Genomic DNA, 26,138 nt, shown 5'->3' on the forward strand with positions numbered 1-26,138 from the left:
CCATCACTGCAGTATGATAACCCCAAAAAATGTGGTCTTAGAAACAGCCGAATGCAGTGACATTTATTGACTTACACCAACTGCAAATGTGGTATTTATGGGATGGAGGAGGATGGTTGTAACTAGTGAAAGCGCTCAGTAACCTTTTAGCCAATGAGATTAGTCAAAATGTTTAATGTAGCATGGCAGAAGAGATAGGAAATAGGATGAATTTTAGCAGATGGAAGGAATTCATGTGATACATGCTACATTCCACATTGGGGAGGATGAGGGCAGAACGGAACAGGCAGGGAATTCTGCAGGTTCATCCCTGCTAGCCTAACAAAGAGTACATCTTTCCATAGTTGAAAACCTTAAAAAAAAGCAGCAATGACTTTCTTATAACTTACCTATTTGCCCTCCAGGTCTTGCATTTGGATAGCACTGCAGACAGCTTTTCAAATGATGCTCTCTTATTTTCCAATAAGATAAAACCCAAATTCAAAATCTGTTGGCTTGCAGAATTGGCCTCCGAATGATTATGCCTGATGGTACTTGATTTAGAGAGTAAATATAGTTTTTCAATGTAAACATGATTTTTTTTTATTCAAAAGACACACATGAAATCTTTAAAACAGAAAATGTCACACTTCAATTTGTTTTTACCCTCCCCATAAAAGCAAGAAAAGCCACATTGACCTATAGTCAGTAAATCATGAATATTTTTCCGAAATAAATACTAGACATATTTTGAGTTAGAATTAATCAAAAACCCAACAGACAGACATCAGTGGCGTGGGAGCTTCAAACTGAATTAGATTACACCTAAAAATAAAACATATATGGCCTGTCATTCTGGAGGTGACGTACTGATTTCTTATATATGGCCTGTCATTCTGGAGGTGACGTACTGATTTCTTTCCATGATTGGTGAAAATGGCCTAAAAAAAGTGAGCACGAGTCCAAATAAAATTACCTGAGCTTTAAAGTCCACACTTAAGTTTGTTCGTATTAGGATTTGAAAATTCTACAAAATGTAAAATACACATATTAAATTTGACTATTTGAAGACTAAGACCAATTCTACCTACCTCAAGTAGTAGTAAAAAAGTCATGGAATATTTAGCTGTTACCTGATACTTTACCCTCAATTTAGTGTTCATAGTTCACTGAGACAAAAGTACAATTTGTTTCTGCCCAAGTCAAGATATCTGCCTCAATGTTCCTCTCACATGACATAATTGTGGTAAGGTGGGACTAACGTCAGTGGCCAGTCAAAATAAAATGTACGTGTCTTATGGTGTAGCTGGTAGTGTCTTCAATTTTTCTTCTACAATTTCGGCCACTAAGGTCATCCTAGACTGCTGCAGAGCGGTCAGTAGGTCTGCCACTCGGGCATCTGCACCCTTCCTTTTCTGCCACTCTTTCAGAGACTGCATCAATTGTTCTTGCATTTGGAAGGGATATGCAGCAATGATTCCCTCCATTTTCGTGTCTGGAACTCCAAGCCTGCGAATCAGCATTTTCCAATCTCTTCCGACATTATCACATATCACCATAAATGCAGCATTCAATTGTTCTGAAATGAAGAAAAGTTTTCATTAGTGACAGCAGTGGTTTTACAAAGCATTAAAACCATAATGTCATTCAGTTACCTGACCATGTTCACCTCTGTGACAAAAGCAGATTCCAGTCTCCGTCACAAGGCTGGCGGCAGGGGGCAGAGTGGGACTTTGCAGCCAAGGAAAGCAAGCCTACCATGCCAATACTGCTAGAGCTGAAATGCAGCATTATACAATTGTTCTGTGGGCAATGCCCAGTCATGAAGGTCCCTAGTTCCTGCATGAATATAGTCGAAGATACCCCTTGTAATGAAACTATGGTCTTAGACAACACTATCAGATTCCCTGACTAACCCACAAACCACTCCTCTGCCTGCCCGCCTCGCACCTCGGTAACACTCTCAAACATAGGGGCTTCTTCTCTTCACTCTCCTTGACTTACTTCTCACTCTGTCCACACTCTTAGCCTCTAGCCCCTCCTCATCAATTTGCCACATGCTCGTACCTGCTCCTGCCTCTGCTGGTGTGCCAGTCACTGGCTTTATCTGTAGGGATCTATTAGATTTCCTTAATTTTCTGGGGCTGAATGTCACCGTGGCAAATTTCTTGCCCCACTGACATTTTTACCACTTTATTTTACCAGCAAAATTGGGGGGAGACCCCTCACATTCCCCAACCGTGTACCCCTTACCCCATAACGACTTTATATACCATACCCCAACCTACCACATATAAATGTGCAGTAAAAAAGGTGGTAACAAATTGGCAAATTGACATTTGGCAAAAGTGGGGAATACCATCTGGAGCACCTCCCCTCTATGTCTCTGCCTGCCAGGGCTTTCTGTCTCACCTTCTCTTCCAAAGTCTACTGTCAGATCATCCTACACCACTCCCATCTCCTTATAGCCTCCTTCCTGGGCTTTATTTGTTCTCTCGGATCCTTGTTTTGTACTTTTACTACATCTTCCTTTGCCTGATACACTTCTCACCTCCACCCTACATTCACCTGGTATTTCACTGTGCCTACACCCTTTACTTTAAGTTGTTCTGTCCTGCTGTTCTCTAATATCTTCTCTCTAGCCAGACATCTGTGCCTTTCTATTCCGTCACCCTTTCCAGTGCATGGGCTCTACTTTACCTAACCTCCCGAGTTTCTCTCTTTTTTGCATCATTGGTCTTTCTCCTCCCAGCCACTGAGTCCCTCTCACTTGCCCTCTGGTTGTCTACCCCTAGTCTCCTGGGTTTCCCTATACCCATCCCTCATGGGTCTTTTACGTCCTGAACTCCAGGGTTTCTTCATCCCCAACCTCCTGGTCCTTTCTACCTCTTCCCTCTTTCTCTCAAACCAGCCTCCCTGCTCCTCTCAAGTCACTGGCACCTCCTTATTCCAAGTCACCTTCTAAATTGCACAAATCAACATGATATCGCTAAAATGGAAGACTCCTAGCAGTCCTTCCAGTGCATTTCATAAAATATGCAGAATATCCTCAGCTGCTGATGGGACTTCAGGCTCATGTGCTTGCATTGGTATAGTTCCATGAAGGAGGCGAGTAGAAGGTGGTTATGTACTGTCAATCCAGGTTAAGTAGAACCTAATAATAACCTGCAATGACTTCAAGGTTTGGCTCCTTAGAACTCTTGAAATATGTCATTGATTGTCAGGGTAGGCAACCATATGTTGATAAATATTCCTATCCAGTTTTTAAGAATTTACCACCATCACTATTGGTAATACCCAGAGTGTGCACCCAATCACCTTTTCAATGATGCCTTCCTGCTTCAATTTGTTCCGTTTTCATTTTATCTTTTTTCCGAAGTGCAGTGGCACCTTTTGATGACATAACAAATTTGGCTGCACGGTGGAGCCAATGTGGAGGTGTTTATGCATCTGAACGATTGGAGCTTGTGCATCTCACTGAGAGGAGCATATGCATCTTAGTAAGCAGAAGTGGTATTTCCTGGTGAGGGGAGTGCATGCATCACAGTGCGATGTAGCATCACTATGTATGCAATTTCCATGCCCAAACCATTAATTCGAAACATCCCAAGTCCTATTGGCTGTAAAGCCAGGACTGGCTCAAGGTGTATAACATAACATATCAGCCCTTGGCAGTTATTTACAGTGCAAGAGACGTGTGCACTGTAAAGTGAGAGCAGGAGGGATCTTCACACAGATAGGAGAGTGCCGGCTGCAGGGTATTGGACACTTTTTTTATAAGGTTTCTCCTAGCTGAAGATGTCTATGTGGCTTTGGGATTGGCTGAACTTTCATCCTCTCTTTGTAAAACTTTGATCCAGTTGGTTGTTCCAGTGCATAACCACACTCACATGTGGCAGCACTGCACTCTTACAAGCATCAATAACCCTTCCTCCATTATTCAACCAGGTGGAAGTCCCTCATCCGTATAGCAGCGCCTCTACCTGTGCTCCTGTCATCACTGTCAGTCTTCGGAGTCAAGACCAGCTCCAATGTCTCCAGTCTCCCTCTCCACATGGATCTTCTACTTGCGGCTGAGTGCTTGTCATTCCTACTCCAACACCCTATGGCTAGTAAAAGGGGCAGTGAATCTTGAATTCAGGATTGACAAGGGACTGGGGTTTCCAACAGAGATTGGATCTGATGGGCTGGGTGGTATACGTGTCCGGACACTGTGGGAGCAGAATGGGCAGCTGTCTCTGAGGATAAGGCAGAAGGACATAGAGAGATTTATTACCAGCCCTGTGGTGTCTCACCCACAACTGACCAATTTGAAAGATGTATTGGCAGTGGACACTGGCTTCAAATAGGATAATGAAATGGGAGGGTCGAGTAGGGAGTACTACCTCTTAGGATCTAAAGGCACAGTGAGCTAGAGTAGCTCAAGTGTCTATGGAGTTGGACGTGGGGCTACGAGGATCTCATCTTTGTCCACCTCAAGTGGCTCATGACTCTAGCCGGCAAGTCCTGTAAAGTCAGATTTCCCTGTCTGCAGAGTCCCATCAAGGTTTTGGAATGGACTCAGACCCATGACTTAATCACAACCCACAATTGTTGCGATTGGGAAACAGACGCATTTCCCCATTTAACCAACAAGAAAATAAACAAAAGCGTCTATGGGCTTTCTTAGGGTGCTTAGTCTCATATGTTTCTGGTTGGGACAGGATGATTATTACAGATAAACACCTGCCACTGCAACGGCTCAACCCATGTCAAAACCAAACTGAAGATCTGGATTCCGTATGTGGTACGCTGAAGCAGAGCACATTTTCTGGTAGGAAACATATGAGATCATTTGTCTTGTCAATATAATTTGGAAGCAATTTGATAATAGTGATGCACAATGAATGATGATGTTAGGGAACACCTATGGTGCATAGGGAGCAAATGCATGGTCTTTCAATCAGGGTGACACGTGATCTATGTACAGGGCCATGCAAGGACTTATGCAGTCTCTATAAAGAGCTGGATATTCTGTTTTGGAGGCTAGTTTGGTGCCACCCAAATGTTAGCATGCTAAGCAGCCACCTAAAATCGTTTTTTTGTAGAACAATCCAATCTAAGGGTCAGGCAGAAGAGCAGTATAGTTGCTAGATTGGATATCCTTAAAGGTTTGCTGACAAGGTGACCAGCAAGATTAAAATTGCATGTTTATTTCTGGAAGTGCCACATTGTTTTTTCACACCCCTGAGCAGAGAATATGATGAGATTATGCTGTTGTTGAATGAAGCTCCTTTTCAGGTATCTACTTAAGATAGGTTGTCAATTAATATATCAGATACAGACTGTGGGGGAAATTAAATATGTCCACACGTCTTCCCAAGATCTTTTGGAAGCGAAGTGTAATCCATTCTTGGAGCAGGACTTTCCCCCTAACCTGGTTTAGGACAAGAAAGGTTACATTCCGTGACAAAAGTAATCCAAATTTCATTTGCGAATATCAGTGACTAAGTAGCCTTATAGCCAGTATTATCTGTGCTGTTTTTCTATGATTCAGCCACAGACATTAAACGTTTTTAAGGTCATAATCCATGATTAGCAATAAATAATAATGATGGAGTACGGATTACAGGTAACAAAGTGCAGAACAATGCACCTTTCACTTGATTGATAGAGACAGTGGACTCCCAATATGATATAACATCACACAAAAAAAGGAAGGAAAGCAGTACCCAAAGATACAACTAATCCTATATGTCTGGTGGAATCAAATCACTTAGAGGAAAGGTAGGACAAAGTAAGTGGCTGTACTGCTTGGACCAACTCCATGAAACTACATGCATCCCTGGGTTGGCCACGATGACTAAGATGATTCTGAACTCTAAGAAGAAAATAGTTACTATTATAAAAAATGTTAACCTCCTCTGGGCTAACATGATTAAAACATTTTAAGGTAGTTGAAGGAGTGGCTGCCTTAAATAGGTTTGTGTGAGGCCCAACCAAGATAGCTGCAAATTTGCAAGATTTGTTGTATTATTATTTTAATGCAGAAAACAGAAGAATGTTCACTATATAATTTCCTGATATGTGTGTTTTATTCTGACCTGCTCCGACAGATAGCATACCAGACTGGGTGAACTACAGTTAACACACAAGTCAAATTTGAGGGTCACTGCTTGGGGGTATTTCAGGAAGTGCCCTGCCAGTAAAACCTTTTATCTTTCTAGTTGTGTGAAGCCAGTTTGGCTTGGGTCGCCAATTTTCATTATATTTCTCTAAGGAAACATTTTGTTAAGGGACTCATTTGTTGTTTTTTTATTTGAAGACAAGTGTAGGGTGGGAGGACGAGGATGCAAATCTGAGGAGAGGAAGGCACACCTGTATAGCATATTTGTAAACTGTATAACATTAATAATAAACTAATATAGCATATTTGGAATGCTGAATTATGCAGACAATCTGCCGCCTCCTCCTCCAACATATGTTGCTGGGTTTGAGGGTGGCACTGGTGGTGGCAGAGACAATAGTGTTGATGGGGATGGGAGCGTAGTCAGAAAGGATGTTGATGATGAGGGGCAGGGTGAGATGGAGGGAAAGGAGGATGAGGAGCATTTAGGAGTAATGGAGGAGGAACGGGAAGAAGAGGAGCATGAAAGAGGGGTGGATGAGGAAGGGGTAGGAGCAAAGGAAGGTCTAACATGCAGGTGAGATGGTGGTGGAGGAAAGGGTGGCACATCCAGTAGCACAGGGGTCAGGAGGACAAAGCATGCCCAGGGGTCTTTCCAAGCAGGAAAAATGCCCTTCCTTTGGCATAATCCTGTAAAGCCTGGGATTTTAAGGTGACCGAGGGGTTTTACAGGCAGAGGTCAACATGGTAAAGGGGGCAGTCAGGAGGTTTAACATCTCGGCGAGATATGCCCTGGGTACAAAGGCCCTCCAGATGCACCTGCACTCCTAAAACAAGGATGTTTATGACCATGCCTCCACCCCACACAAGTGAGGAGGGGAACGTGGTTGACTGCTCGCAGTACATTGGGAAGTAGTTCCGCACCATAAGTGAAAGTGTGTCCCTACAATGAGTGAGCACCCTGTTTCTAGACTGATGGGGTGGTACCCAAAAACAAAAGGTCAATCCCTTTCCAGGCAGCATTTCAGGATGCGTTATTACATAGATACTATCACAGAGAGCAGTGATACCGACAACATTGCCCAGCAGCTTGGGACATGCTGCTTAGCTTGTGTGGCGAATGTTGGATACGGCAAGTCTAGTTAGTGGGATTCACCATTTTCTGAAGCACCACCACGTCCACATTTGAAAATGCTGAAAGTGTTGTATTAGCACTGGCAGTAAGTGGAACTGTTAACATCTTTAATATTGTTTGGGGAGTTAGGTTGTTTATTCCTTCCCAACCGCCTTAAAAGCAATTAAAAAAGAAACCAAACCAGTGTTTTTTTTTCAACTGTAGTTATTTATTTATAGGAAGGAGCAATGCTCTATGGATCACTAAAAAGCATACAATAGATAAGAAATCAGATTTAAGGGGAACCAGTGAGCTTATTACAATGGGATGAGTTTGAGTGACATTCTGACCAGTTGAGGATCGGAGTAAATGGAACTGTCCTCAGGGACAATACATGGGTGGACTTACAAAGATTAAAGACAATCAACAATAGACATGTTTAAGTGCAGGTAGATGGTGAGGACAGCTGTGTTAGTGATGTGACCATGATAGATGAAGTGCTAGAGTGGCGGCAGTGAAAGTGAGGGACAGAGGCAGGTGTGAGGCAAGGGAGAGGTAGGTTAATAGGCTAACCCAAAGGTGAGGAGCTAGGCTTTTAGATTAGTTTTGAACAAATCATGTGGACTGTTTCTCAGATGTCAGGGGGAAGAGAATTCCATGCAAGTGGAGAAAGAAGAGAGAAAGAATAGAAGCGAGGGTAAGTACTGGGAGGGTGAGGTACCACAAGGGTAATCAAGGAGGATTTGTTGGGTTTGGTGTAATGTGTGACAAATCCAAGACTAACGTCCCTGTTTTGATGCAAACAAACACTATTCCAGTGGTTAAAACCTGACGTGACCAAAAGATTTTCTCTTCTTCCCCTACTTTAAAAACACTCACATGTCACATCAACCACTATACTTAGGTAAAATGACACCGGTAACAAGTATATGCAATACTGGGGCGAGGAGGCAGCCAGAGGATGCACAGAACTACTGTCAATGTTCAAGTTATTTTGCCATCAGGGAAACCAGCCAGAGAATAAAAAGAAACAAAGGACAAGGATAGACACACTGTAGTAGTAGGAGTCGTGGACGTAGAAGGACTGCAGAGAGACTGAAGAAGCGAAAAAAACGCTAACCAGCAAACTAAAAGCTGGCTGACCGAACCGTGCCCAGAAAAGAAAACTGAATGCCAAAGGAGGAACCCGAGGGAGGTCTGGCAAGAAAAGCCACTTGTGAGAAGGGACCATCGACTCAGGGCAAGCCAGCTAAACCTCACGGATACACTGATCCCAGATTCCCGCAGCAACAGGGCAGACAGGCTAGTAAAGGCAGTGAGTGCCGTGACTGACTCGTGGTCAGCAAAGACAGCGGAAGACTTGCTGAAAGTCACAGAGATGGTGTTCAGGGCGTGTGAAGGACAAGGGCATGTGGAGACGACACCTACCTATGGCAGCGTGTCAGAGCTTCATATCCTCTGTGATTCCGGAACACCGCAGAACCAAAGCGTGCCTCACAGCAAAGTTATCAGGAAGCTGGGGGGGAAGAACAAAGAAAATATCCCCAAGTGGAGTTTTGCAGACTGGTGCGACCGCCGCCGCACAGCAGCAGAACAGATCCCAGCTGCCCCAGTGAGCACAGAGGCTGGCACAAAGTAGACAAGCAGACCGGAGAAAGCTTGTAATACGGTATGGAGCTGTAAGAGAGGGACTCCAGGGGTGTGAAGTAGTGGAGGCTGAGGTTTGGGGGTGGAGCGAGCAGCGTGTCACATACACAGACCTTGGCAGGAGAGTGAATCAAGGCTGTGTTGCTGCTTAAAGAGGTCTACTAAAAGAAAGTATATTGGACACAAAGAAAATGCAAGCTACTGCAAAAAGAAAAAAGTAGCAAAAGTCTAAACACCCAATATATACTTGGCAGGTTATTAAACCAAGTATAATAGACCAAGTCAGGAATAAAGACCTTGCCACGAGAGTAAAGCCCAGGCTGTCAGTTAATTAAAGAAAGATAATGCTCTTGGGAAGTTGTAAACACCAATAAAGGGAAGGAAAGCAACCTCCTTTGAACTGGTGGAACTTTTTTTTGGAACACTTTGGTTTTTGCTTTACCTGTGTTAACCTTGTGTTACACAATTGAACAAGGCTGCAGGAGCATAGCCAAGAGACATTTTACTTTTTCCCTTTTTGCATCTTATTGTAGAATTCAGAGTGTGAGGATCAGATTAGGTTTTGGATACAGTACGGAGAATATTATTTTTGGACATTCTGTCACTGACCGTTCAACAGTTAGTTTTGTTGAGGCAGGGAAACCCCTTATAGTGTTCAGGCTAGTGAGGCATTTCCCCAAACCCCCTTTATCTTTTACTTTAAATAAAAGGGAATCAACTAACCACTATTCCTGTGTCGGTCTTATATTCCCGATTCCTTACAAATGTTTTGGGTACTGAAGAATAAATATTCAAGCGAGGGTGGATATTTGAAGGGAAAGTGTCCTATTTCATGAATCAGCATTCCTTTTATTTTGGGTAAGAATCACTTGCTGATAGTCTCGCAATCCCCTTTTAGAAAGACATTGCAACAGTCACATGTCTTGCGAAAGACCTCATGAATATAAAAACACAACAAGGATAGAGCTTGTTGTTCATCCGTGCAGAATGCTATGATTGGGAAAACCCAGCAGATCAGGGAGTACATTAATAATAAATGTACGTTTGAAGATAGTGTAAGTTCCCTGTGATGAATGTGAGGATGTCGTCCCTTCTCCGTTGGGGGGTTGACCTTTCCCATGGGGTAAGGGCGGTGCATCCACAGTACAATAGTCGCCCTGGGCATGGTGCACCAAGGGTGGATCACATGGGGAAGACATCCCTCTATGGGATTAGGGACCATCATTGACAGAGAACATGGTAAAACCCTGCGTCAGTACACTCAACCCCTTCTCCAACCTTAAATCCTCCTCCCCTCTTTAGAAAGAGCTAATGTGTTGTGTTGTTAAGTCAGTCAATCCAACATTCCTGACAAGACAGAAAGACCAAAAGTATAAAGTATCATGAATGTGGTTTTGAAACTGGTACTGTGAAGAAGAAGATGATGACCAGAAGTCCAAGGTTCACTCTCGTGAACCAGTAGCTTCTCACGGCAAGCGATTGACACACGGCAGTACAACAATCCCATGAAGGAATCTGAATGGAGCTCAGCTGGGATGCATGAGGGAGAGAAGGATCCTCTGAGAAGGAACATCGGGAGGCGTGTACCGGAGCCACGGATTCGAACGGTTCTATAAAGGTCTGAAGAGAAAAAGACTGATTTTCATTGACCGATTGTCTTTTGTTCGGAAAACCGGCATTGTAAAGGTCTTTTTCTTTCGAGACCTTTAAAATGCGGGTTCCTTTTTATTTTATTTTTATTTTTTTACATATTCAGGTTGTTTCACCCCCCGATCCCCCATTGTTCCTCCCCGCCCTCCACTTCTCTCCTCCTCCCAACACCCCACACTCCCAAACCAAAACACATACACACACCAACACACACGCACCTACACACTCACCTGTTCTCCTAATCCTGCGCTTCCGAGTCCCGACCTGCCTGTCAGCCTCTGTGGGCACTCATGCGTGACAGGGGCCTGACAGTGGATTAAGAAAGACTGCTCTGTGCGGTCACGGATCAGTCTTTCTAAATTGGTCTTTAAGTGAAAAAAATATTTTTTAAAAGATCTTTTCACTTAGCACGCGAACAGAAAGGGGAGCTGTGACCAGAGGATCAGGAGAAGCCAAGGTTGGTTCAGGATGAGATGACTACTCTGGCTGCTGCCGAACGAATCCTCTGGGCCTCTCAGGACCCAGTGAAGCACACGCAAGAGAATGCGCCGCCCGGAAGTGTCAAACGTCTGCAGAGCCACTGCAAATCCAGCAGGTCACCCAATTCCTACAGGAGTTTCAAGAAAGGACACAGCTGCAGGGGCAACACTGGTACCTGCGCCAAAGAAGCTATAGGAACGTGGGTTACCCAAGGTCCTAGAGGTCCAGTGGGTGCACCCAGAAAGTCGAACACAAGGACCAGAATGTAAAAATAAGAAATTAGAAAGTTGTATGCTTGGTAAAAGATTGAACCAAGCAGATGCAACGTTACTGTGTAGTCTGGGACCTGCACCTAAAAAATAAGGCGAAAATAGGAGGGTCTGGAACCCTGACAAGAAAATAGGCAAACGAGGAAGAGCTGTATGCTTGGCAAAAGAGTGAAGCAAGCAATGGTTACAGTGAGAGTCTGGCACCAGCACCCAAATAAGGAGAAAAGAAGAAGAGGGCCTGGGACCCTGATTGGAAAAGAAGCAAACCACGAAAGTTGTATGCTTGGCAGGAGAGTGAACCAAGTGGATATAAAGCTTACGTGCTAGTCTGGGACCTGCACCCAAATAAGAAGTCAAGAATAAGAGGGTATCAGGGGACCATAAGGATAAAAGAAGCAAACAAGGAAGAGTTGTATGCTTGGCAGGGAAGTAAACCAAGCAGGCATTATGCTTCAGTGCGAGTTTGGGACCCACACCCATATGAGAAATCAAAGTTTAAAGTGACAAAGATTAAGAGGGTCTGGGACCCTATGAGAGAAAGAGACAGTCCAAAGAGGACACTTGCTTGGCAGGAGAGTGATCCAAGCCATATCAAGTATTGCAAGTCTGGGACCCACGCCCACATGAAAGGTTGAGAATAAGAGGGTCAAGAACTCTGGGACTGATAAAAGGAATCCCACTCTTGGTAGCACAATGTGCCAAGTTAGAAGGATAAAGAACTATGAAAAGCAATCCCACTCTTGGTAGCAGAGTGTGCCAAGGTGGTGGGATAAAGAAGTGCAAATCCATGTTAAAAGGAATCCTACGCTTGGTAGTCGAGTGTGCCAAGTTAATGGGATAAAGAACTCTAAATCCAAGAAGCATATCATTGAGAGTAGCCCAGTGACATTTTAGCAACAGGGTGAAAGGGAGTCAGGGGTACTAAACACATGAAAATAAGATTAGAAGAAATCTAGGGGAAAGGAGCACCACCCTGGTATTGGAATCTTGCATTTCTAAACGTTGTTTGTTTTCTCATCATTGTTTACTACCAGGGAGAGTGGGAACCTTTCTACAACTAACACTTTTACTTTGAGAAGAAATCATCCTTGCACAGTTGTTTACGTTATTAGTGTTAGGGACAGACTTTTTACTTTTGGACATCCTGACAATTAAACTCGTTTTCCTTGAGGTAGGGAAACCCCTCTTATTAGGGATAGAGAGGCATTTTTCCATCAGTTTCTTGAATAATTAAGTGTTTATACCTAAAGGTATACCACGATTGTGTCCAAGCCTTACTTCTGATTCCTTACACCCCCAAAACCAAATGTGCACTGGCTGCTCCCCATGCTCATACGGTAGACAATCAGCAGGAATCGTTTGAGTTCAGGCCAGTATATAAAGCTGAAATGACAGATATTGTTGCACAACTTAAGCCAACTACTTGTAAAGGAGGTGACAGCCAAGCGGCTGTGGTTAAGGCATGTGCACCCTCTTTGATACCGACCATCACAAAATGTAACAAATCTTTTTCGGAGTGTTATGTACCCGAATATATTAATCAGACATGGATCTCTCCATTGCTGCAGAAGCCTGCCGTGGATCCTAATAATGTGGCCAATTACAAGCCAATGACAAATGTTCCTTTTCTTCTTAAAATCCTTGATGGAGTGACCTATTTGCAGGTACGGGAACATCTAATTGCTAATAACATCTTGGGCAAGCGACAATCTGGCTTTTGAGTAGCACATGGTACTAAATGAGAAAAAGGAACATTGGTAATCTGTCTGTAATTGGCCGCATTATTAGGATCCAAGGCAGGCTTCTTCAGCAATGGGCAGAACCACTACTGAAGAAGCCTGCCTTTGATCCTAATAATGCGGCCAACTACAGGGCGATTACAAATGGTCCTTTTCTTCTCAGAATCCTTCATCAAGTGGTCTATTTGCAGGTACAGGAGCATCTAATTGCTAATAACATCTTGGGCACGTGACAATCTGGCTTTAGAGTAGCACATAGTATCGAAACAGCATTATTGGACTTGAAGACTAATATTCTGCAAGCTATGGAAAATGGTAAAATCATGCTTCTAATGCTTCTAGACTTTTCCACTGCTATTGATCTAGTCGATCACACTATCCTAGTCGATGGACTTCAACACTCTGAACACCTTTCTATCCCTGCAGCTAATTGGGCCAAGACCTTCCTCGACAATCGCTTGGCCAGAGTATATCGCATTTAAATATCAGCGGACGCGCTGCTTGACGCAAGACGGATAATGTATACGAACTATGCAGATACTACGCAGTGCTCAATCCCTCTTTCAAGTGATTACAAGAAGGACACTGAAGACGTTAATAGTGTGTATTCCGTAATACAGCACTGAATGGTGGATATTGGCAGGGCTCTAATTGACTACAAAATGGAAGTAATGATAGCTGGCACAGCAGGTAGGCTAAGAAAACTAGGTGCAGATTATACATTTTGTCATATCAGGCTGCATGATTGCCACACTACCCAAGGTGAAAACCTTACGAGTTTATTTCTATCAGAAAATGAGCATTAAGGTGCACGTAAACCACCTGGTCTCAGCTTTTGCCTATTATAACAAATTGCTTTATCATCTGCACCCCTTTTTAACAAAGAGGAATTGTGCTACCATTGCCAAAGCTATCATTAGAGCCAAATTGGACTATTGTGGCAGTCTGCTACAGGGAAAAGGCAAGGGGGACATGTCAAAATGACAAGCTATCCAAAATAGCACAGCTCACGCTGTGGAAGGTTTAGGGAGAAGAGAGCATATTTCACAAGCCGGAAGAGCACTGCACTGGCTTCCAGTTGAAGCTAGGTGTTCTTTCCGGGCTCTTACCGTGGTACCGTAGAGGTGTCCAAGAAGGAAGCGGGCACAAAAGGTGGTTTGGTTTTGGTTATATACTTTACTTTATCGTATTAAAATCCTAACTGTCCCCATCTCTAAGGGAGGGTTTCCCTGCCTCGAAACTAATATTAAAGGGTCTGTCAGAATGTCCTTCAAATTAAAGTTCCACCGTCCTGTGTCTCAAAATCCTGCTCTAACACTCACACTAAACTAAAGGTAACTAACAAAGTTCCATCTTCAAGAAAATGGCTTCCTTCTCCTGCTTCTTGAACATTGTCCAAAAGAATGTTCTCTCAACAGAAAGGCCCTTCCCCTGGTTTACAGGTTTACCCAGTCCTTACGCAACTTAACACCCAGGAGAATGGCTCCCTTCTCCTGGTGTAGATCTATACAGTTTCCAATAAAACCAGAGGGGAAAGACTCCCTGGCGCCTCCAGCCCAACTCTCAGTAAGGGCCCAAGAGAATGCATCTCTTCCCCTGGTACTTGGTAAAGTTTACAACAAGCTCAGGGGTAATGTCTACCTTCCCCTGGCTTTTTATCACAACTCTTAGTTCGGCACCAGGAGAATGACTCCTTCTCCTGGTATTGTTTGGGCCAGTTCTTCCTCATTGCTTTTAGCTTGCCGTACTGTTCTCCACTCTCGTCTGTTAGCAAAGTTCCACAGAATGGGGTGCCTAGATGAATTGCATAATTAAGAGGAAGAAAGTAGATAATCACAGATTAATCACCGACTCAAATTTCTCTATCTTTCTGACAAACAGATTAGCAAAATATCACACTCAATCCTCGACAGCCCTTTCTCTAAGCAAAGCTCTCAGATGAGTCAGAGAGGATGAATGATGGAATAGAAAAGTCCCTGCTTAATACACATATTTTTTAATCTTAGCTTTGAAGGAAAATCCTTTCTTAAGGGCAGGAGGTCGGAAGGTGATATGGGTTTAAACACATGCCATGGTGCCCTCTTGAGTTGACTCACTCTATGGGATGTGACTAATCTAACAATATTGTCACTGATTCTCTGGAGGGAAGCTTCTTTTATGTGACCAGGGAAAGGCAGAAGCTACCTGACCTCAGACCCTGGGGATGGCTATCTGTGGGAGGACTACATGGGGGTGGGAAATCAACTCCAAAGAGGTAGGAAACCCATAGAGCAAAATAACCATTGATCCTAATTACACATGAGACCCATACACCATACCTGTACAGAGGCAAAAATCCCAGGTTTTTCCAAACAAATACCCTGGTTGCCCCCCATCCTCTATTTAGGTACTGAGATGAGGAAGAGAGATTGAGTAATGAAGATGACTAGAGGTGGTAAGCCAACGCCTAGTCTTTGGAAACCTTTCACTTATGTCAGGAAGTTGAAAACTGCTACAGCCGATAGCTTTCACTTTTGTAATCTTTCATTCGGCTATTAAGCTATAAAAGAACCTCATATTACACCATATCTTTTAAAAACAGCAGTGACATTCAATTCATCCAAGTTCTAAAACATATCAATTATCAAATCTAGTAAACCAATGTCTTTGGGGTGGAGGGGAAGAGAGTGACCACGTACAGATCATACAGTTTAAAGCTTGCAGCCCCCAAAAGAACATATAAAAATCATCAATAATCCTAAAAACATCTCATATTGTAGACCTTATAAAATCCACATTATTTCATTGAACCACTACATTTCATTTACAAAACCTAACAAAACGTGTACTCCAGGAGGGAGATAGTAACAAATAATGGATCATAAAATAGAAAAAGGAACAAGTTACAAATGTTGTTCTCCAGCATTGGTCTGGCATGGATTCACATGCTCATGAACATTCCCAGTCATCAGGCTGGAAGTCCTCGGTAAAGAAAAATCTGTTTCAGTTTCTTTTCTGAGGTGTCTTTCTCCTAACAACCAATCACTGAGGTCTGGGTCATACTGCCCCTGCCAATGACTGCCCCCTACCTAAGCCCCTCCTCTGGCAGCCATCTTCATATTTGGTAGCACGTCAAGTGGCAGTAGGACCAAGAGAAGAGCCGCAGAGGGGTAGGCGGGAGGGTTTGCATGTGAATTCATGCCAGACTGTTGGGTGTCCTGACCCACGTTTGAGCTATCATGCTGCAACATTTGATGCTGTGGGCTTAGAAAATCCAAGATGGCCAAAAAGCCCACATGTGCGCCAGAATCCAGGAGAACCACGCAGTTTGTGTGTACACCAAAATGGCTGCCTAACTTGCCACCCACCAGTGCGAGCATGATGGGCCAGGGTGCCATGAGTGGAATGGGTGCTAAAGGTAAAACAGCAGCGCCTGTTAGCTCAAAAACGCTTTCAAATTACCTTTGGTTTCTCGGAATGCCAGCTCAAAATGCCTATTTTCAAACATTGCAACACATCCAAAAATCTCACTGATCACCAGCGGACATCTGGCAGAATGAAGTATGTGTGCATACAAAATCTGGGAAGATGAAGAGCCCAAAACAATGTTCATAACAAAACTGGCTGAGCTATGCATGTCAGCAGCCTAACTGAAACTGGATTAAAACCACCAAAATCGAAATGTTTAAATTAACTGAGTGACCTACTTTTGAGTGTCACATAGTTTGTAACTGTTAAAATGTCATAGTTTTGAACTTAGAATCAGCATTCTAGCTGCATATGTAAAAATTGTATTGACAAACTGGGGAACAAAAAGTGACATTTTAGCTGAAAACTGGCTTAAAGAGATTCCAATTCTGCCTGACAGGTTCCCAGGCCTGGCTGCATTCTGTTGCCCCTGACAAAAGGAGGTCACACACTCTCTGATTGAATTACCAGGGGACTGCAAGAAACTAAACAAAGGGCCTAGGCAGATGGTTTATTGGGGGGATTGTAAATGGCTTCCTTTTGAACAAAGCCCTTCCTTGACTCAGGCAGAAGTTATATTGGGGGCGTCGTAAAAGTGGCTTCCTCTTGGCAGAAACGGGGAGGGGCAGCCCCCTCTGAGGACAGGCTGAGCTTAAAGAAAGTGGATAGACTGGTTTCTCCACCATGTGACCTGGGAAGACACACCCCTGTTGGCCAGAATATGATTTTAAGAAAGATGTATAACTCATGGTGCGGACTTGTCAAAATTATCTAAATGATACCATAATTCTTGTGATTTTTCTGCCCACATTTTGAGATGCGTTAGGACCCTGTGGTGTATTCTGGGGGGTTGCTAGCGGAAAATAGGGTCTCACTCCAAATGTCTGCATGTTAAAAATCTGACACTTCATCAATTAATGTCCATACTCCTTGCACACATGTGTGTAAATTTGGGTAAATGTCCGATATTGCAAAACCAGTTAAAAAGTGCAAAATGTTGTCATTTTTTAATGCAAGCCCCCAGGAAGATCAGATGCGGACAAGCATGGACCATAAGGAATATATAATGTGCACATGTAATTTCAACAAATTGTATATCTGGGAAGGATGTATTTGAATCAAATAAAGATTTGTGGGCAAACTGACCAGGGGAGGATCCTCTGACCCATAAAACCTACAGCATCACTCTGACTCACATTTCCTTCCCCCAATCATGGGAGAGGGGAGAATTGGGCCAATGACAAGTAGAGAGGGGCAGGCTTAGCTAGGCCCAGGCACACACCCATTTTCAAAACACATAAAAAGAGACTGCTGGGACAGGTAGAGACATTCAAATCCAGTTGCTGCGGAGCGTTTTGCCGGACCACACAACATCCAGAAGATACCAGTTCCAGACTGACTCTAGCTACATACTCCAGAACCTAGAACTTATACTTTAGAACCTAAATCAGAGGCCTAAAACCACAAGCTGAGTTCTCTGCAGCAGGCCTCAAATCATTGCAAGCTACTCACAGCCGGGCGAGCTGCTTGAATCCCTTGCCAAGAACTTTTGCCAGGACCAGTGCAGAGATCCAGGAGCTGTGCAGAGACCGCTGTATCCGGACAGACCAGACCAGAGATCCAGAGTGACCCAGACCGCTGTGAGCAGAACCAGAGAGCTGACCCAGATCACTGTGAAGTGCCGAGACCAGAACCGGAGTCCAGTCCGAAACCTGACCAGATCCGTGGCGAGGCCCATTTCAAATTTATATTGTGAGTACCTAGCAGAACCAATCTCTTAGTTTAAAATAATCTAGTCCAAACTATTTTAATCTAACCAGAAATGCCTCCTAGAAGTTGTCACTTGTCATTTTGTAAAGCTGCACCACTGTCACTTGTCAATTCTGAAGCTGCAAAGCTGTCACCTGTCATTTTGAGTTTACTTTAAATCCGAAAAACGACCTTTACAAAATTGTTCATATCTCTGGAACCGTTTGGGCTACGAACTTGGTTTAACTTACCTCTGAAAGCTTAGAATCTAAGCTTTCCAACGAGCCTAGAACCGACTTTCCGCAATCACGATTCACGCACTCGCGAATTTTACCGCGATTTGCGATTTGGTTAAAAATCCAGCCACGTGTAACCATCAGCAGTCATTTCTTTCCTTGCTAAAAATTTGTTTGCCTCTTAATCACCATCTCTGAATCATTGCTAAAGTGAGCCTGAACTCATCCCAAGTATCTCTCACTCACCCTGAACTTCCTAAAGGGAATTAAAACCATTTTCGGCATATTTTTCACTTCCTTGCCACCACATTCAAAGCACTTGGGCCAGTGTTTTAAAACTCATACCTGATTTCTCTAAGTTGCTGGGGGGGGAATTGAACTGAATTATATTTGATTGCATTTCTAAGTACTGTGTGCTCTCCTCTTCATCTCCTTACATTGCATAAAGGGGGGGGTGAATGGTCAGAGAAAAAGTGATTATATTATCTTTTGCTAAAATCATCTCAAGTATTTCTGTACTGCCTTTTATTCCGCATTGCTTTTCCCTTGAAATCATAAAAGTATTTTTGCTACTTGATCCATCCTATACTAACTCCTCATTGATTATAAAGAAGTGTGCTAGTGTCAGATTACCCATTGTTGATTAACATTATATTTATAAGGGCGATATCGATTATTAATTTATTATAAAAGCGTGGTATCTATATTTTGTCTTATTTCTCAAATAAACCTTTTAAACTTGCAAAACAGAACTACTTCTTGGCTCAGTGGGGTCAGGGGGATTCTAAGAGAGGGGTGTTATATAGGGGTAGTCATCCAGAACTCATGAACTGGACATAAAGATATATCAATAAGGGTTTCCATTCAGTATCCCAGACTAGGCATTGACTTAGCTGTAGTGTTGAATTGAATCTTCTTACAAGACCCATGCTGGGGAACAACAGTTACAGGTAAGTAACTTGTTCCTTCTCCAGCATGGGGTCTGGCATGGATTCACATGCTAATGAATAAAGAATCCATAGCAGTACACACATGCACAACCACGGGAGGTGGCAAAGGCTCAACATAAGCATCTCTTACCTCCTCACCAGGCTCACCTTCAAGCGAACAGGTTGCGCACTCTGGACTCCTCCTTGGAATCCCTGTTGACGCAGTAGAATCTCGTGAAGGTGTGCGTCGACCTCCACGTAGCCACCCTGCAGATGTCCAGCAGGGGCACACCAGACAGGAATGCAGTAGTTGCAGCGATCGCTCCGGTCGAATGGGCTCTCAGACGGCCAGGCAACGGTCGGTTCGCCAACCAGTGACAATGGGTGATGCAGCCAGAGAGCCACCTGGAAATGGAAGCCTTGGAGGGCGCCTTCCCATGGTTCACAGGGCCAAAGTTCACAAAAAGTTGTGACGTTTTCCAGAAAAACTCTATGCGGTCCACATAGAACTTCAGCGCTCTAGCCACATCCAGCGAGTGCAAAGTCCTCTCGTCCGGCGACAAAGGAGTCGGAAAAAACACAGTCAACACCAAGGGCTCGTTTAGATGAAAGTCCGACAGCATTTGGGCATGAAGGAGGGGTGCGTGCGCAGCGCCACCCTCGTGTCATGAAAAGTCAAATAAGGTGGCTTACAGGACAGGGCCTGAATCTCACCTACTCGTCGTGCAGATGTGATGGACACAAGGAATGCAGTCTTCCACGATAAGAACTTCAGTGGAACTGTCTGCATAGGTTCGAATGGAGGGCCCATGAGCCTAGTCAGCACCACATTGAGTTCCCACGCTGGGGCTGGCGCCTTCACCGGCGTGAACGAGCAAAACAGTCCCTTGACAAACTCCTTAATCAGATGGTGTGACCATCGTCCTGGAGATCTGGTGTAGCATGAGATAGCTCCCAGATGAACTTTGATGGAAGCATGAGCCAGTCCTGCTTTGGCCAACAGCAGCAAATAAGGTACCACCTGCAGAGCCTTGACTCACAGAGGGTCGATCTTCTCTGCACGGCACCAAGCGTCGAACCTCCTCCATTTATGTCCATAGCCTTTAAGAGTAGATGATGTCCTGGCCTTGGCAAGCACCTCCTTGCAATCTGCTTGGAGGTTTTAACCCCTGAACTCTAACGCTGCAGGAGCCAGGCCTTCAGGTTCAGCGATCCTGGGTCATGGTGCAGAATTGCACCTCCTTCTCTGGCTAGATCTGCGACCACCGGAAGCTTGACTGGAGGAGACGCTGACATGTCGAGAAGGTCCGGGTACCAGATCTGCCTCGTCTACGCCGGTGCGATGATGATCATCCTGCACCGGAACCGTCTGAGTTGATGGACTAGTCGAAGAAGCAATGGCAACGGAGGGAACGCATACAGAAACAGGCCGTCCCGGGGGAATGAGAATGCGTCACACATGCTCCCTGGCTGGGGAAACCTGCTGGTGAACCTCTGACACTTGGTGTTCGTCGCTGTTGCAAATAGATCGATCTGGGGATTGCCCCATCTGCGGAACAGGTGATCCACTTGGTCTTGCCGAAGCTCCCACTCGTGGCAAGGGCGCAGCTCCCTGCTGAACGAATCGGCGACGGTGTTCTTCACTCCTGCCTGATGAAATGGGATGTGGAATATCCCCTGGGCGACGGCCCAGTGCCATACGTCCTGCGCTTCTTTGGTGAGTGCTGGGGAACTGGTGACCCCTGCTTCCTGATGTCAAAGATTGTGGTGGTGTTGTCCGTGAAGACCCGCACCACCATGCCCTTGAGGGACAGAAGGAAAGACTTGAGGGTCCAAAACACTGCCCGCAGCTCCAAGACATTAATATGCAACATTCTCTCCTCCATTATCCACAGGCCTCTTGCATGAAGACTTCCGGTGTGAACTCCACATCCTTCTAGGGAGGCGTTGGTTGTGACTGTGTCCTGGTGTGGTGGGGTCTGGAAATCCGCACCTCTGGACAGATGAGCGCGTACTCCCCAGCACGCTCGACTGAAACTCTCGTTGAGTGTGAGCTTGTGCTTGAAGCTTCCCGAACAATTGTACCCAACGGGCGTCGAGGAACTCCTGTAGGGGACGCATCCGTAGCCTGTACAGCCGAATGAGGTAGATGCATGAAGACATCATGCCAAGCAGAGACTTGATGGACCTCACCTTGGCGATCTTTAGGGCCAACAGCCATTGTACCTTGCCCAAGATGGCCACTATCCTCTCCTCCGACGGCGACGCCAGTCACCACACTGCGTTGAGTCGGGATCCCAGAAACAGAGCGTCCTGTGATGGAGTAAAAAAGGACTTTGCAAAGTTCACAGAGAACCCCAGATCAGTCAGTAGGCGAACGGTCCTCGCCGTGTGGTCGATAGCAATCTCTTTCGAGCTGGCCCAGATGAGCCGGTTGTCCAGATAAGGGCAGACATGAATCCCCTGTAGGCGCAGCTGTGCTGCCACTGGGGCCAAGCACTTGGTGCCGGCTTAAATCCGAAGGGAAGGGCCTTGAATTGGTAGTGTTTTCCTTGAACCACGAACCGCAGGAACCTGCGGTGCCCCTTGTGAATGGGGATGTGGAAGTATACATCCTCTAAGTACAGCAACGACAGGAAGTCCCCCTCTTCCAGTTGTCCGAGCACATGCTGAAGAGTGACCATCCGGAAAAGTTGGACTTGATATATGTAAGCGATTTCAACTCAGCACTTTACTAAATCAATGCCTAGCGTGGGATGCACAATTGAAACCCTTAATTATATATTTTTGTCTACAAGTTATTTTATTTCTGAATGATGTACCCTTATATCAAGCCCTTCTCTTTGAATCCCCCCCGGTCTCACTGAACCAGGAAGCAGGCTGTTTTGCAAACCCCCCCACTCCCCTTCATTAACATCCGATTGAGAGTTCCTGCCCTTTTGGCGGGAAGGAGAAGGTGGTGTGTTTCCCAGTGGGGGAAGCTTCTTTGAAGTTTTGCTAAATCAGGTTACTTTAAGTTAAATTGTTACATTGTTCTTTGTTGAAATTAAGGTTACAATTTTAAAAACAGGCAAACATATCTCCAATTCCAGTCGTTTTCAACCTAGACATTAAATAGTGGCAACCTATATTGCTTTTGATGGCAAGTCACTTCTTTTCAACAGTTTGATTTTAATGTACAAGTTTAAACTGCCAGTGTACTTTAATGACAGCTTTGATACAGGCGGCCAGCGGTACTGCGCCCATATCTGACAGATTTTCCCAGGCAAGCACCTTTTTTTAATGTGGATATTCTTGTGATGAAATCTGCTTCTCCTGACATTGTGTGCTTATGGGGATTCCTTAGATAAGGTGATAGTTAACACCCAGCAAGGATGTTGGATATTTTCTGATGTTTGGGGACCATTATTATGGCATCCACTTTTTCCGGTTTCCTTGCGCAATTCTCAGAGGTGAAGCGTGCATGGGGCTTTTTGTGGCGATTCTGTTGGTTCTGGTGAAAGCAGCACACAGTGATGTTCCAGGGCAGAGCCTAGTGAGTCAATACATCCCACAAGCCCCCCTCGTGATTTGGCGTTGACCGTCCGTCAATGGGAAGTCGCGAGACTGGGAAGATCAGTTTCTTTTCTTTCGGGTCTAAATGTCAAAATTCATCAGCTTCTCCATTCAGTGGTGGATCGACCAGTTCTCTTCGCCCAGTCCTGATGTGAGTATGGAGCGGTACCCCGGGCCCCTTGGATCTTTCCTTCCGGTCCCTGGGTGGTCCTCCTTGGATTTAGTCTCCACGGTTTCCAACTCTAGGATGACAAAGCAAAAACATATTTGTAGACATTTCCCCACCACTATTTATGTAGTGGGGCGGACACATACACTTTGACAAATCAGGACACGTTTTTCTATTTGCATTTTATTGACTATATAGATGGAATATTTTATAGTGGGAATTCTAGGGAGCTGGAGTGACCCCCTCTGGGGTTCCAGAAGTCTCCTCCAGTTGCTGCAGAGTGTGCCTAGGATGGCAACAATTCAGTTGGTTGATATGGACCCACCTATCTTCCCCCTCTGCCAAACTGCCTTTGGGGATGCGGATTTTGTAGGCGACTGGTGAGATTTTGTCTACAATTTCAAAAGGGCGCCTCCAGCTAGGCAAAAATATGCGCTGTTTGGCCTGGTTCCTTTGGAAATTGTATAAGTAGACCCGGTCTCTTACATGGTATTCTTTTCTAGTAGTTTTTAAGTCATGGTGGGTCTTCATGCTGTCTGCAGATCTTTCTAGATTTCGCTGAGCATAGGCAAAAGCATGTTGAAGGTGTTTTCTTAGATTTTCAACATACTCATGAGTTGTGGAGGCATTGATCAATGTCTGCTCTTGGGTTCTGTAGAGCAGATGCTGGGGAAGCGCCATTCTTCGTCCCGTCATCAGCTCAAATGGTGACATTTTAGTTGCAGATGAAGGGGTAGATGAAGGAGTAGATCTGATGGCCATCAGGACAAGGGGTAATGGAATATCCCAACTTGGCCCCGAATCTGCCACAAACTTTTTTAATATGCTCACAATGGTCTTGTTGCATCTCTCTACTGCACCACTAGAGGCTCGCCGGTAGGCAATGTGTAATTTCCTTTTGACCCCAAGTATCTCCCACATCTTTGTCATTACTTCGCTAGTGAAGTGGCTACCTCGGTCTGACTCGATCCTTTGGGGTAGTCCAAAACGCGAGAAGATCTGGTTTAGTAAACAGGCATGTCACGGTCAACATGTACTTGTTTCCCCTAGAGGAGCGAATCAAGGGCCCGATAAAATCGACTTACAAATCTGACCATGGCAGTGTCATCCCCCTCTTTTGGAGAGGCGCACGGTGTGTGAGGGATGTTGGCTGAAATTGTGCACACACAAGACACCCCTTCAAGTATTTGTCGAGGTTCTGCCCCATATGTGGCCAGTATGCAACCTCTCTTAAGATTTCAAGTGTTGTATGAAACCCCCCCATGACCGGCTGTGGCCGCATCATGGCCGTGACAACATCAGGCTTCGGAATGAGGTAGGGACCACCCACTGATCATGGCCAGCTAGGGATTTCCTCACCGACAAAAATTCTTGGATTCAGAACATTTTTTGGACATTTCATCAACACTCTGAGGTCCTCTTTCCCTATGTAATTGGTATCCGTCAGGGGAAGTTCTCAGGGTCCTCAATGTGTTGATAAAACTTACCAATTATTGGATCCCCTTTTTGAGCCGTAATCAAATCAGCATCTGGGGTCTCCTTAATCCATTGTGCAGTTGAGAGTTCATTGTGAGCATTTATCTGGGACCTAGTGATAGCAGTGACCTGGATTTTCCCCAACAGGGACTCGATCTCAAGTAGATACTCTTGGATGGCTCTGGTTTTGGCCAGCTATCAGCTAGGTCATTTCCAGTTTTGTCTGGTCCCTCTACTTTAGAATGACCCTTGATCTTTTTCCAGTAGATGGTCATCCCATTCGAGGTGACCAGATCATCAATATTTAGAATTAATTTCCCATGTTTCAATGGTTTGTTGTTAGCACATAGCATGCCTCTGGTTTTCCAGTTAACCAGGTGGAGTTGATGTTGGACAGCAGTGAGGATGGCTTGATGCACAGCCATCAACTCTGCCACTTGACTACTTCGGGGACCAATCTTGTACCCAGCGGAAGGTTCTGTGGCGTCATTCACCCATGCATTCCCTACGCCGGCCACAAGTTCTTTTTCCCCGTTGTTGTCAACATGGTAGGAGCATCCATCCACATAGACAGTGGGCATTCCCTCACACTTGTCTTCTTCATAGACTTTGCGAAAAATGTCGGTCATCAACCGCCATTCCAATAATGGTGCCTGCGGCTAGAGTGATACTCTTTAAGTCGCTGTTATCCACCTCTATTGGAATGGTGTGATGTTCTATATTGACTAGTGGTGTTGGGTTTACCCCCAACCATTGCTGTTGGAAATAAACATTTAGATGAATATAGGCATCAGGGTTTTTCAATTTCTATCCTCTTTTAACTTTCACTTCCAGGGAGAATTGCCGGGTCCTTTCTGGGATGGCGACTTCCTCTCCAATCTGAATTTCAAATGCATAAGGCAGCAATTGAGCTGACCTAAATGCTTTCTCTGGGTCATCAAAGCCCATGGGATTATCCCCTAATCGGGACCAAGCTTTGAAGTTTATTAGGTCCAAACTAATGGCAAAGCGATTGAGAATGTCACTGCCTAAGTAAAAGGCGGCAGTGACGTCTCGCACGACCCAACAATTATGGACTATGCTCTTGTTGCCTATGGAGATTTTGAGCATACACCTGCTTGGCAGGAGATGGTTGGAATTGGGTCTTTCCAGTTCCATTTCCCATTTGTCTATCAGTTTAAATGTGGGAATGGCTGAATCTTTTGGAAGTTTGCGGAACATGGCCTCGCTGATAAAGCTCTTACCGTTGTTCACACACACTCGGGCGAGAACAGAGTCCTTCCCTCCATTTAACTGAATAGGGATGAACAACTGCTCTCCAATTTGCTGAATGTCAGCCAGGCTCTGAGCTAATTTCTCATCTTTCTGGACTATAGGAGTGAGAATGTCTGAATGTGAATTGGTAAAGAATTTCAGAGTGTTTCCTTCCAGTGTGGAATGCTACCTTAGACTGGAAGGAAGGTTGATTTTCAGAAATAGAGAGGACCCACCCCACCCCCATCACCAGTTTGTTGTCCTACTGCTATTACGGTCACGTCTGGGATTTGGTTGTTCTGGAAGTGAAATTCCACTTGGTCAGATTTTTGTTCAACC

General features: G+C 44.7%; 1 protein-coding gene across 1 annotated transcript in view; it reads right to left on the reverse strand.

Moving 5' to 3' along the window:
* Positions 1 to 556: 556 nt before the first annotated feature.
* The window catches only part of FADD (Fas associated via death domain), a 38,789-nt gene continuing 13,207 nt past the window's right edge, over positions 557 to 26,138 (reverse strand). Inside the window, exon 2 of the mRNA XM_069623439.1 lies at positions 557 to 1,558. Coding sequence (XP_069479540.1) covers positions 1,275 to 1,558 — 284 coding nt within the window. The 3' untranslated portion in view covers positions 557 to 1,274. The remainder of the gene's footprint in view (positions 1,559 to 26,138) is intronic.

The sequence above is a fragment of the Ambystoma mexicanum genome, chromosome 11 (genome assembly GCF_040938575.1).
Source record: "Ambystoma mexicanum isolate Mex_15411 chromosome 11, UKY_AmexF1_1, whole genome shotgun sequence".
In the NCBI taxonomy this organism is placed as follows: Eukaryota; Metazoa; Chordata; class Amphibia; order Caudata; family Ambystomatidae; genus Ambystoma; species Ambystoma mexicanum.